This window comes from Hylobates moloch, unplaced genomic scaffold (assembly GCF_009828535.3).
Source record: "Hylobates moloch isolate HMO894 unplaced genomic scaffold, HMol_V3 SCAFFOLD_15, whole genome shotgun sequence".
Taxonomy (NCBI): Eukaryota; Metazoa; Chordata; class Mammalia; order Primates; family Hylobatidae; genus Hylobates; species Hylobates moloch.
The window spans coordinates 46,978,965-46,992,776 of NW_026652290.1; the positions used below are offsets into that span (position 1 = coordinate 46,978,965).

General features: G+C 36.0%; 1 protein-coding gene across 1 annotated transcript in view; it reads right to left on the reverse strand.

The window, feature by feature from the left end:
- LOC131381276 (zinc finger protein 583-like) overlaps window positions 1-13,812 on the reverse strand; it is a 45,402-nt gene that overhangs the window by 10,585 nt on the left and 21,005 nt on the right. The window contains exons 4-5 of the mRNA XM_058428103.1: window positions 5,645-5,765; window positions 1,972-2,167 (exon numbers count right to left, since the gene is read on the reverse strand). Of these exons, the coding sequence (XP_058284086.1) occupies window positions 1,972-2,167; window positions 5,645-5,765 (317 nt within the window). The remainder of the gene's footprint in view (window positions 1-1,971; window positions 2,168-5,644; window positions 5,766-13,812) is intronic.

Consider the following 13,812-nt stretch of genomic DNA (forward strand, 5'->3'; position numbering starts at 1 on the left):
AAATGTTTTACAGTATACCCTTTATAAATTGTTGAAGTCATTCCATTTGTGTAGTCACTCTTGTTAACACTTTGGGCATGGCCCATATGTAGAAAGCTGAAACTGGATCCCTTCCTTACACCTTATACAAAAATTAACTCAAGATGGATTAAAGACTTAAATGTAAGACCTAAAACCATAAAAACCCTAGAAAAAAACCTAGGCAATACCATTCAAGACATAGGCATCATCAAACACTTCATGACTAAAACACCTAAAGCAATGGCAACAAAAGCCAAAATAGACAAATGGGCTCTAATTAAACTAAAGAACTTCTGCACAGCAAAAGAAACTATCATCAGAACAGACAACCTACAGAATGGGAGAAAATCTTTGCAATCTACCCTTCTGACAAAGGGCTAATATCCGGAATCTACAAAGAACTTAAACAAATTTACAAGAAAAAAAACAAACAACTCCATCAAAAACTGGGCAAAGGATATGAACAGACACTTCTCAAAAGAAGACCTTCATGCAGCCAACAGACATAGGAAAACATGCTCATCATCACTGGTCATCAGAGAAATGCAAATCAAAACCACAATGAGATAATCGTCTCATGTCAGTTAGAATGGTGATCATTAAAAAGTCAGGAAACAACAGATGCTGGAGAGGATGTGGAGAAATAGGAATGGTTTTGCCCTGTTGGTGGGACTGTAAACTAGTTCAAACATTGTGGAAGTCAGTGTGGCGATTCCTCAGGGATCTAGAACTAGAAATACCATTTGACCCAGCGATCCCATTACTTGGTATATCCTGAAGGATTATAAATCATGCTACTATAAAGACACATGCACACGTATGTTTACTGCAGCACTATTCACAATAACAAAGGCTTGGAACCAGTCCAAATGTCCATCAATGATAGACTAGATTAAGAAAATGTGTCACATATACACCAGGGAATGCTATGCAGCCGTAAAAAAGGATGAGTTCATGTCCTCTGCAAGGACATGGATGAAGCTGGAAACCATAATTCTAAGCAAACTATCACAAGGACAGAAAACCAAACACCACATATTCTCACTCACAGGTGGGAGTTGAACAACGAGAACACATGGACATAGGGTGGGGAACATCACACACTGGGGCCTGTCAGGGGGTGGAGGGCTGGGGAAGGGATAGCATTAGGAAAAATACCTAATGTAAATGATGAGTTGATGAGTGCAGCAAACCAACATGGCACATATATACATATGTAACAAACCTGCATATTGTGCACATGTACCCTAGAATTTAAAGTATAGGAATAATAATAATAATAATAATACTAAACACTTTGGGCATGGCCAAATTGTTCTGCTTCTGGAGAGCATCCTGGAAAATATTTTTTATTCTGAGTGGCTTCTAGCACCTCAAGCCTGTAGTTCTGGTAGAATTTAAAAAGGCTTATAAGCTGAGTAACACTCTGTCTTGTGCTTGGTTGTTAAGCTTAAAAACTCAGAGTTCAGACTGTGTGGGCAGAGGTGTTCTCAAATGGGGGTAATGGGTTGTGATAATACAAGCAAGCCAATCTCTGTGGTGTCCATAGTTAGCAGGCTGACAAACTCCTCCTGGTTTTAAAACCTCAGTCTGGTGCAAACTGGAGTCCTTGGCCATCCTTCCTATTGAAAACACACTAAGCACATTTCTGACTTCAAGGTTTATGATGCAACTAAAACAGGAGGCAAGAAAAGGCAAAGTGGGTGAGGTGGCAGTCCTACTCTATTCCAAGCTTCATCATCTTCAAGGGAGGACACTATTTTTTAAGATTCAAGGGAATAGTGTATTTTTGCAACATTTCAAAATACAGCATATGTCACATCATTAAATTTCATGAGTAAGATATTTGCATTTCCCAAATTCTCAGTTTGTATCAGGTTGACAGGTATGCAAATGGGAAAAAGACAGAAAAACATGTTTTAAGTTGTTGATAAGGCTTCTTATCGTTACACTGAGGTAGACTAATAGTAAGTCATGTACAGGAAATGAGCGTCTCCGTGCCGAATAGCAGCCAGTTGAGCAGAATGTTTGCGTGCATTTCAGGTGCTGCCATGTTAGGGATCCTTTGTGCTTTAAAAAAGTTTCCATTTCTTTATGAACAGTTTCCTTAGGGTACTCATATTGATAATGAGCTGCACAGCAACATCTAGTGTAGGAACCGGAGAAGAAAAATTACAGAGACAACACATGGGTTAGTCACCACCTCATACAATTTCCAAAAGAACATAATGAATAATACTGAGAAACAACTCTCCCTTTGCTGAACAACCATTCTCTTCCTTTCCTTAATTAGCACTAATGAACAACCTCATGGATATATGCTCAGTTAGGATATCTAGTCATAGCAGGGGTTGGCCACGGGACGTGGGGGCAGTGGGGACGGTCTCCATTGATGCTATAAAGTCTAAATCTATCTTGTACCTGAGGCATTTTCCATTCTGGAGTTCTCTCTTAAATAAGAAATATCTGGTGGGGAACAGAGAGGGAAGATTGTGGTATGAACTCACACGTCTATGGTGTTTCTGGTCACCACAGACAGTAGTGATTCACAGCTGAGTGTGTCAGATAGGAGTGGATTAATCTTTGGGGGATGCCTCCATCTTTATAGGGCTAGCAGACATGAGAAGCACAGCAGGAAACAGGAATATCTTGCAAGACATGATGCATAGGGAAATGGGGAGCAGGAAGTGCAGGAAAGTGTGGCCAACACAAACTTTGTTCACCTTATCATTTTGATCTAGGGCAGTATAACCCAGCCTTGTTTAGCATGAGTCATATCCAGTGGTAGTATTATTTTGGTGCACATAACACACCAAAACAATTTAATAAATACCTAACTTACATGCAGCCTTGCAAATGCAAACTAATATCCTGTTTTTCAGAGTTTACAAAGTTAATGAGCAACAGCTCATTTTTTATAGCTCTTCTGTCTGACCTCTGCACTCTGACCCACCACCCCTTATTCTGCCGCTCAGACACAGCAACGTGTTCCCACCACAGGGCTTTTGCACTTGCTGCTCCTGTTGCATGGGGTGCTGGCACTGCTGATTTATATGCCTGCACTCAAGTCACCATTCTGGTCTTCACTCAGACTATGCTTCAGAAAAGCCTGTGTGATCAGCACTGGAGATACAGTACCCATCCCCTTCATAGGACTATGTATTCTTTATTTTTTAACACTTTACTGGAATATTCTACTTATGTGTCTGCTCACTAAAAATACTATTGATATGATAGCCCCAAGTCATTGAAACGTCTCCTTTCCTGCAAAATGAAAAGATTGTTGAAAGTGTCTGTTGGTTCATTTCAACTGAGCATTATAAAAGAGTCAATGCAGAGAAGGAACCAGACACTTTCTAAGCAGAATTTTGTTTATTTATTATTTATTTTTATTTTTTTGAGACAGAATTTTGCTGTTGTTGCCCAGGCTGGAGTGCAATGGTGTGATCTCGGCTCACCACAACCTCTGCCTCCTGGGTTCAAGCAATTCTCCTGCCTCAGCCTCCTGAGTAGCTAGTATTACAGGCATGCGCCACCATGGCCGTCTAATTTTTTATTTGTTTCTTTTTTAGTAGAGACGACGTTTCTCCATGTTGGTCAGGCTGGTCTCAAACTCCCGATCTCAGGTGATCCACCCGCCTCAGTCTCCCAAAGTGCTGGGATTACAGGCATAAGCCACCGCACCCAGCCTAAGCAGAATTTTAAAAGACAATATAGCAGCCAGGCTTCAGTGGAAAATAAATCTGTTTTCATCTCCAGTGACATATCTTAGATATTTGTCCCCCAAACCTCATGTTGAAATTTGATCCCAGTGTTATTGTTGAGGCCTATCCCTCCTGAACAGGTTAGTGCCCTCAGGGGGTTGGGGGTGGGTGAGTTCTCACTCTAATAGTTCCCATGAGACCTGATTTTTAGAAAAAGCCTGACAATTCCCACCTCTCTCTTTCCTTCCTCTCTTGCTGTGCGAGGTCCGCACAGGAGTAGAAGCATCCTGAGGCCCTCACCAGATGCCCAATGATCCAGCCAGCAAAATCATGACCATGTAAACCTCTTTTCTTTAGAAATTACCCAGCTCCAGGTATTATTTTATAGCAACACAAAACAAACTAAGGTGTCCAGCTACTTTGACTACTAACAGTTGATAAAAACAAACAAGGTGGCCTGGCAATAAAAATAAAATCAAGACTGTGTTTCTATGAAACTTTGTTAAAATGACTGAAGATTTAATGGGCTGTAGAATAAATACATGCTTTCTGCTAAAGAAAATAATTTCTCAGAATCTTACAAACATTGCTATTAACAATTTTACTCTCACAAACATTTGCAATTAGTGTCTTGGTGCACAAACACCAAAGTTCCTTCTTTGGGGTATGACACCTGGTGGAGGGTGAGGTGGGGCTGGAGTGGAATGGCTGGAATAGCTACACTGTAGAGCATGCACAAATTCAATTTGCTGGATAATATCAAATCAATTTCCAAATCATTTTCATCCCTACCAACAGAGTATGGGAGTTTCCATGGCTTCACATCCTCACCTGTGTATGATGCTGATAGACTTTTTAACTCTTTATAAATCTGTTGGATATAAAATGATGTTGCATTGTGAATTTAAACTGCATTTTGTTTTTCTCATTACTAACCAAACTCGACACTTTTTCTTTGGTTTATAGGCCATTCGTGTTTTCATTCTGTCAACTACCTTGCCACCCATTCCACCAATTAGGATTTTGCTTATTGATCTCTATATATGTGTATATGCAAAATTTATGTGTATTTATTGTTCTAATCACACTTTGGGCCCTGGCCATGCTGCTCCTGTGAGGAAAAGAAGAAAAAGGAAAAGGAAAATAAGAAGTAAACATCCATATAAGTTTTTAATCAGTATGTCACACATGATTTACCAAAAAATGTCAAGATTTTTATTGGAATTACATTGAATCTGTAGACCAATTTGGTGACCATTAACGGATCTATGATACTGAGTTTTCTAATGAAGACCATGTTACTTCATTTCTAAATTTTCTTCAGTGTGTCTATAATTTTCTAGATAAAGAATATATAGGGTTTGTTCATAAATTTGTTAATGGAGTAGATTAGATTAACTGACATTCTGACTTTGAAGCACTCGTGATGTTACCTTTCATTATACATTGCTGATAAGTCTTAAAATATTGTATTTAGGATTTTTGCATCTATGTTTGCGAGTGATTTTGGATAACACTTTTTAAAACAGCTTTCTTGATGTATAACCAAAATACCATATTATACATCCATTTAAAGTATACAAGGTAGCTGGGCACAGTGGCTTGCACCTTTAATGCTAGTGCTTTGGGAACCAAGGTGGTAGGATTCCTTGAGGCCAGGATAACGAAAGAGGCTCTACACGTGTGGGGTAGGGGATACGTGACTCATTTCTGTACCATCCTCTCAATTTTATTGTGAACCTAAAACCACTTTAAAAAATAGTTTATTTTTAAAAGTCACTAAAACTAGGTAATTAACTCCCAACCGAATATATGAATTCATGGTGATTAGAAAAACTATACTTCTAATTGGGATTTAACAGGCTTTTAATCCATCATGGTGTCCCACCTGATTTGACTGCTCAGTGATGAGTCATTACCTGTAGTCACACCAGGGGCATCTGTAGGGCTGTTCTCCAGTGTGGACATGTTTATGCTGAGTCAAATGGGACTGAGTTGTGGAGGCAAAGTGACACTCATCACATTTGAAAGGTTTTTCTCCTGTAATATATCAAGAAATGTTATAGATGAATAATAATAACAACTGGAAATGAAGGAATAAACCTGGTATTGACAATTTAAAAAACATTTATTTCCATGAAATGTCAAGAATATGATTCAATGGACTCCACACATTTAGGACATTTGAATATTTATTCTCAGAGTGAGAAAATTAGAAGATATCATTGATTTTTGTTTCTATATTAGAATGTAAGCAAAGTATAGGTTATATAGTCAAGGTTTATTTTACATAAACAGGAATCTAAATTCTAGGGATGGTTCAGCACTGTATTTAGGATGGTTTAATAAACCATGTTACATCAGAGCCATTACAAAAATCTTAGTGAGGTTAAAACCAAGGATAGGCATATAACAGAGACATACTGTGAATATATAATTTAAAACTGAGTAAAATCTTAACATTAGATATGAAGAAAAATAAATAAAATCAAGCTATAAATGGGCACCACTTTAAAAAGTGTCAGAAGCAACAAAAAAATATACTGTATTAAATCTGGGTAAAAAGAGGCCCCAAAGAAATATTTAGAATATTTAATACCACATTAAAATATACCAACCATGTGTATATATAACAGATAGACCCATAGACAGACAGACATAGGTAAATAGACAGACAGACAGCCATAGCTGCGCAGTGCTTAATGGCAGGGACAGGTTCTAAGAAATGCGTGATTAGGCGATTGCATTGTAGTGAGAATATCCTGCATGCACTTATACAAACCTAGACGGCACAACCTACTACACACCTACCTAGATGGTGTAGCCTATTCCTCCTGGGCTACAAACCTGTACAGCATGCTACGGTACCAAATACTGTACTAAATACTGTAGGCAACTGTAATACAATAATAAGTATCTGTGTATCTAAACACATCTAAACACAGAAAAAGTACAGTAAAAATACAGCGTTATAATCTCATGGGACCACCATTGTGTATGTGGTCTGTCGTTGACCAACAAGTTATGTGATGCCTCACTATGTGTGTGTGTGAACGTGCTTATAAAGTGTAACCATTCCAGCTAATGCTAAATGACGAGTTAATGGGTGCAGCAAAACAACATGGCACAAGGATACATATGTAACAAACCTGCACATTGTGCACATGTACCCTAAAACCTAAATAATAAAAAAAAAGAAAAAACAAACAAACAAACAAACAAACAAACAAGAAGTTCATGGCTTGCAGAGGACACGAAGATAGTGAAATAGCACACTGGTATCTTGAACAAAGTATTTCCTTCATTTGACACCTCCCTCTCCTTTAAATAATTCCTACCCACCCCACAGACATTCAAAGAATCATCGAGTCTTATCGGCTTTTAATTCCACTAGCTGCATTGGCTGGTAGGCACTGAAAACAAGGATATTTAATTTTAATTAATGTAAATTTAAATGTAAAAACTGATACTCGACTGAGCTATTGAAAAAATGTTTAAATATGGTTGGAACAGCTTGGGAATATGAATCTACTTTTTGAAGTGTAACTTTTATCAAATCTAAATATAGATCATATATTTCAGATGAAAAGTTAGCCTCTGAATTGAGATGTTCTAAATTGTAAAATACCAAATTTCAAAATTGTAGCACAAAGATTATGCTAAAAATATTGTTAATAATGTTACATTGATTTGATGTAGAATTATAATAATTTGAATTTGGTTAAATTAACTACTGTAAAAATATTTATACCTGTTACTTTTTCTTTTTTTAAATATGTCTACCAGGAAACAATATTATACATGTATAGATCACATTACATTTGTATCAGACAGTAATGATTTAGAGAAAATCTCACTCCCCTATTCTCAAAAAAATGTATAGTAATATTTTTCTCAACATTTTTCCTGGCAAATTTTACATATAAGATGGATTAATTTTACATATGTTCAATAACTCTACTTGTTATTTCTTACTTTCCATGTTTTTGTGATAGCTGTATGAGTATACTGACTTACTTAGAAAATGAGGAGTAAAATATCTTACTTTAAAATTACTCTCTATCAATTTGGCTATCAAGAAAACCATATCTGTCCCCAAAATTAGAACGTTTAGAAGTTCGCCCTACATTCTATGTCTATTTATACTGCTTACCCATAATTGTAGTAACATTTAACTGAATCCATACACACCCCATTTGGTGGTATTTTCTCTCTGACTGCAGCACAGTAGTTAGATGAAGCCAGATGGACTTCAATTCTGATCCCAGTTTTGCCATATTTCACTTGCTACCTGTTAGACCCTTTGAACAAGATCAAGAGAATAATACCACCAAACATGCAGGGTGATTGTGAGGATTAAAGACAACAAAAAATATGGAAAGAGTACACTTAACACAGAGTTCTCAATAGCCAGTGGCTTTTATCATTATGATGACAGAACTGCCTAAACACTGATAATTGTCAACAAGTCTCTGCCAAAGATGAAAGAAGCACACAAATGCTTCTCATCAAGAGCTCATAACCAGGAAAAAGATGAACAGCTAGCAAACATAAAATAATTCATGGTTTTGCATAGTTACTGAATATGACATGAAGATATCATTTAACAGATCCTACCAGGAAATATTTGTTTGACCTATTCTTATGTTTTTCTTCTTTTTTTAAAAGACTATATACCAAGCAGAGTAAAAATCTGAATTGAAAGGGATTTTTGTCTCTTTTAGCCTTTTGTCTTTAAGATAAATCCCATCTACAGTACCCCAATCAAGTGGTCACCCAAGGTCTGCTTGAATATCTCTTTGTTCTCAGTTTCTAAACCTCTGGTCAAATGACTTAAATTGCTATAGACAACTCAATTGTACTGAAATGACTTACACAAAAATTTACTTTTATGATGATGGCAGATTTTGCTTTGATGGAAAATATATGATATTCATACTGCATAAGAATAAAAAAATAGGTGAAGCTATTCAAATTTGACACAGAATATTCTGTAACATGAAATCATATGAACATCCACACATAGCGTATTTGAAAACATTTATAAGATTTGATTTTGTTCATTTAAACAAATGAATAGTAATTTAATGCACACCAATGTCAAAGTGTAGTACACATGAAAAACAGAAACACAAAGGAAGCACTGGTCTAGATAAAATGACACATTATAAATTATTTTACCAACTCGACCTATAATCTGTCTAGACTGGCCCTATGAGGCTGAATGTATAAAGCATTTTAAACAGCTTCAATGAGGCATAATTGATACAAAAAATTTCCATTTGATAAGTTTTGTTATTGATGAAACTCTGCCACAAGCAAGATAATGAACACAACCATCCCTCCCAAAAGGACTCCTTTTAACTTCAAGGTTCCCTTTTCATCCCTTTGTCAAGCCACCATGCTTTCTGTCACTATTATATTAGTTAGCATTTCCTAGCAATTTATATACCTAGATACTTACGGTATGAATTCTCTACTGTCTGGACTTTCTCTTAGCATAATTATTTTCTGACTCATCCATGCTACTATGAGTATAAACACTTATTTTCATTGCAGAGTAGTAGTCCATTATATGGGTGTAGCAAGTTTGATTATCCATTTGTCTACTGAAGGACATTTGAGTTGTTTCCATTTTTGGCTACTATCACAAATAAATCTTCTCTGAGCCTTCATATGCAGTCATTATATGAACATATATTTCCTCATCCCTTGGGTAAATCCTGGAGTATGATAGGTATATGTGTATAATATGGTAGGTATATATTTTGCTTTGTAAGAAACTGCCACATTGCTTTCACAAAGTGGTCTGAACATTTTACATTCCTACCAGCTATGTATGACTTGCTTCAAATCCCCGCCAACACTTGTTGTAGTCAATGCTTTACACCTGCATTCCTCTGAGGGTGCCGAGGATCTTTCCATGTGCTTATCTGCCATACCTTTATATTCTTTGGGGAAGTATCTACTTCAACTTTTTGACTCATTTTTAAAAGGTTGTTTTCTCAGAATTGTGTTTGGAAAGTTCTTTACATATTCTGGATAAAAATTATTTATAAAATTGGTCACTTAAATATACTTTCTCTGTCATTTGTCTTAAGTCTGTTCACAGCGCCTTTTAAAGAGAAGTTTTACTTTATAAAGTTTTCAATTTATCAACATAATTTTTCAGGTTATTTTTTATATTATAAATCAGGCTACTGATGTCATATCAAAGAAATCATTGATAATCCAAAGTCAGAAATAATTTTCACCTATGTTTTCTTCTAGAATTTATATAGTTTTAAGTTTTACATTTAGATTATGATCATTTTGAGTTAATTTTTATATACGGTACAAAGTACGGGTCAAAGTTCATTTTCATTGCACATAGATAGCGAACTGCTCCAACGTAGAATGTTGAAAAGACTAAATTGCCTTTACTCCTTTGTAGAAAAAACAATTCACCATGTAGTATAGGTCTATTTCTGTAATCTCCATTCTCTTCCACTGATAAACATTTGTCTATCTTGATGCCAACACCAGAATGATTTCATTGTTGCAACTTTGCAAGAAGTCTTGACATCAAGTAGTGTAAGTCCTCCTATTCTTTCTCAATGTTGGTGACTTATTTCAAGCCTTTGAATTTCCATATAAATTTTAATATCAGCTTGTCAGTATCTTTAAAAAAACAGCCTGATGGGATTTGGATTGATCAATGTGAACAAAATGGAATTCCTAACAATATTAAATTGTCTGATCCATAAACGTGGTACATCACTCTGTTCAGATCTTCTTCAATTTTTCTCAGCAGTGTTCTGACGTTTCCACCATAACGGTTTCACACATCGTTTATTAAATTTATCTTTAAATATGGTGTCTTATTTAAAAACAATTGACAAATAGATGCACAGGTCTATTTCTGGATGCTATTCTGTTCCATTGGTCTGTGTGCCATCTTTATACCCCCAAAATACTGTTATGATTATGGTTGTTGTATAATAAGACTTAGGTGGGTAGTATAAATCTTATACTTTTAATATAATAAGTCTAAGTGGTCAAGCAATTTAAAGATTTTGTTCATTATGCAAATTCACAAATATATTCTGTTGTCTCCTTATTCCATTCAATCTAAGTGTTTACAAAATGTTTTGGCATTAAAACTCACTGCTATTTTGTTTACTGTAATAGTGTTGGTAGGTGTCCTCAAACTATTCATTTTTCATAGATTCTGATGATATTTGAAGTGGGGAAAAGGATGACATCATGAACTCCACTGCCTAAGTCAATGGTATAAATTAAAGGTCATCTAAGATCTCTGAGCTTCATTTCCTTGGTTTCGTAGTTTAACATAACCTCTTAAAAAACTCTGTTTAATGTAGCACATTTTATTTAAACTTATATGAAAATCTTTATGTGACAAAATTTAAATTTAAAAACAATCCTTCTAAGGAATAATGTCATATATATTCTCTATAGTTCACATTAACCTAGTATTATATTGTAATAAATTATAAATGGTTCTTTCATATTTTCTTTGACTACACAATAGATTACATTGTGTAATATTAAGCAAGTTTGAATTACATACAGGACGACAGGGAAAAATATAATGCCACAAAAATATCATGGTACATAAAATCCTATGCTAAGCAAGGCTCACACATCTGAGCCCTTGATAGCTTAAGTCCATGTCAATTTACACAACCACAGATTATTAAAATCTGTATATAATAGTCAATTTGTAAGTCATCAGTCAGTTACATGTTCAACACTATTACTCTAATACATAATTTGGTAATTATTCTTCTCTTTTATGGGTAATTTCTTCAGGAAAATACACTACAGAAATATAGAAGGAGTTTTGTGATTGTTAGTCTCAATATGCAGACAAAAATATAGACCTGACTTCTAGGCTGTAAAGTTTGAAAGAAAATATCACAAATTTGAAATAAGAATTTAAGTTTGCTAAATATTTGCCAATGGTTTGAAGATGACATACATTGTGTGAAAAGATATATACCTGTTAAGGAAAAACTGATGGCAGACTGATCAAACAGGTTTGGTGCATATTGGCAAAAGTGCTGCTTTGAAATCCTTTGTCATTTTAAACGCAAAAGGGTGCATAAATCTAAGTAAGATATTGGCTACTCTCAAACAATGTTATCTGTAAGTCAACAGGGCTACATGTACATGTGCTTTTCAAAAAAGCAGAACAAGGATGAAATTTCCTTTCCTCCTATTTCCCTCTTACATAACAGCACCTATAGTTTAAATTGTGTTGCTTTTCACACTTTCCGTTACAAGCAGTAATCTTGGCTCAAATCACCATTAAGAAACATACTGCATCTCAGGCCCCATTGATAAGGAAAGCCAGAGGATGAACAGCAGAAGGGCTGTCGTCATAGTGCAGTGCTCTTCGTGTGTCAACTGTCCGTCAGACGGGGTGACCGCGTCTCACAGAAACACACACCCGCATTCCTTTGGGCAGGTTGGTGTTTATTAAGCTGGCCAAGACTGTTCAACCACACGTGAGGATCTGCTCCTGTGCCCTTGAATCAAGGGTTCCTGACAGGTGATAAAAGTAAATCTTAGAATGGAAGATGTTTTGTGTCAGCCCCCTGGACAGTCTGTATTGCAGTGAGGAATTATTTACACCATTTGGAGCACTTTTGATACCTATCCCTTTCCAAGCTGATAATTTGCGTGGGTACTCTGTGGTAAAAAGGTAAACCATGTCAAAGAGGAATACATCAGAGAAATATAGACTTCAAATGCACCATGCAATACTGGCCTTGGGGGAAAAAGGTTGTGTGTTGCTTAAATATTTTAAATCCAGCATAAAAATTAAGTGCCTAGACTGAGTTGTGCTCAGCTGTTTTGTTGAAGCAAACAGTCTTAAGAACTGACTTTGGTGTTAAAGAATCATGTTTGATTTGTGCTACAGAGGCAGATAAATGCCAAAAAGACAGATACCTCTGTCTGTGAGACATTGTCCTATATGGTATAAAGTTAATAGCAAAGTAATACGGAGCCTCTGGACCTGACATAAAATATAAAGTTGTGCCAGCTCAGTGCAGGCTTCCTGATTGATCTATCACCGGGATGCCCGTGATCACAGCATTCCTGTCTCCACTGCGATGGGCACTGACCTGCCCACTGGCAGAGGTGGCACAGCAGTCTGTTGTTCCCTGGGGCCATACCAGATGGGACAAGGTGAACTTCAATGGCATTTAAACAGTAACAATTTGAGCACTGATAAAATGAAAACATTAAGAACAAAAAAGCCCTCATGAGCATACTGTTACCATAAACATTTCTAATTTCCAACTTCATCACAACAGTGGTCAAGAATAATTGCCACTAACTGGGCCCCTCCTGTCATCTCTTATGCTGAATCCTTAAGCCAGTGGATTAAAATCATGCATGCACAGGTGGCTTCTATACACTTAAAATGGACCTTGTTCTCAAAGTTTAGTTTATGTTTCCAACATTATGCTAAACATTGAAATTTCCCATTAACTCAATAATAACTCATATCCCTTATGAAAATCTGAATCATATTCACACATCTAAAAGGAATGGCTGGCATTAGTTTGCATTGATCTTGCAAATGCCATATTGGGCACTGAAGCTACCTATACCTAACTGTTAAATACAACATATCAAGAATCATAATGTACCATAAATCACACATTTTTATGTATTTTAATTTCATGCCATTTTGAGAATGACTGACAAACTCAACCATTCTCATGAGACCTAAAGAAAAGTAGGACATTTAGTTACCAATTTTGTCATCAAGTGACTTATCATCTGAACTAGGACATATTTAGAGTAAAAAGTGGTTCTATTAATAATTACAAGAAACCACCATAAATCAGCACTGTCCCAGGCACACATAAATTAGTATTATGAAAATAATTACTCATAAGACCCATTAGATTATATAAAGTAGGCAATACAATTTGATAAATGTTTAACACTTTTCATCTGTAAGTGTTCCTGATATGGTTTGGCTGTGTTGCCACCCAAATCTCATCTTAAATTCCCACATGTTGTGGGAGAGACCTGGTGGGAGGTAACTGAATCATGGGAACAGGTCTTT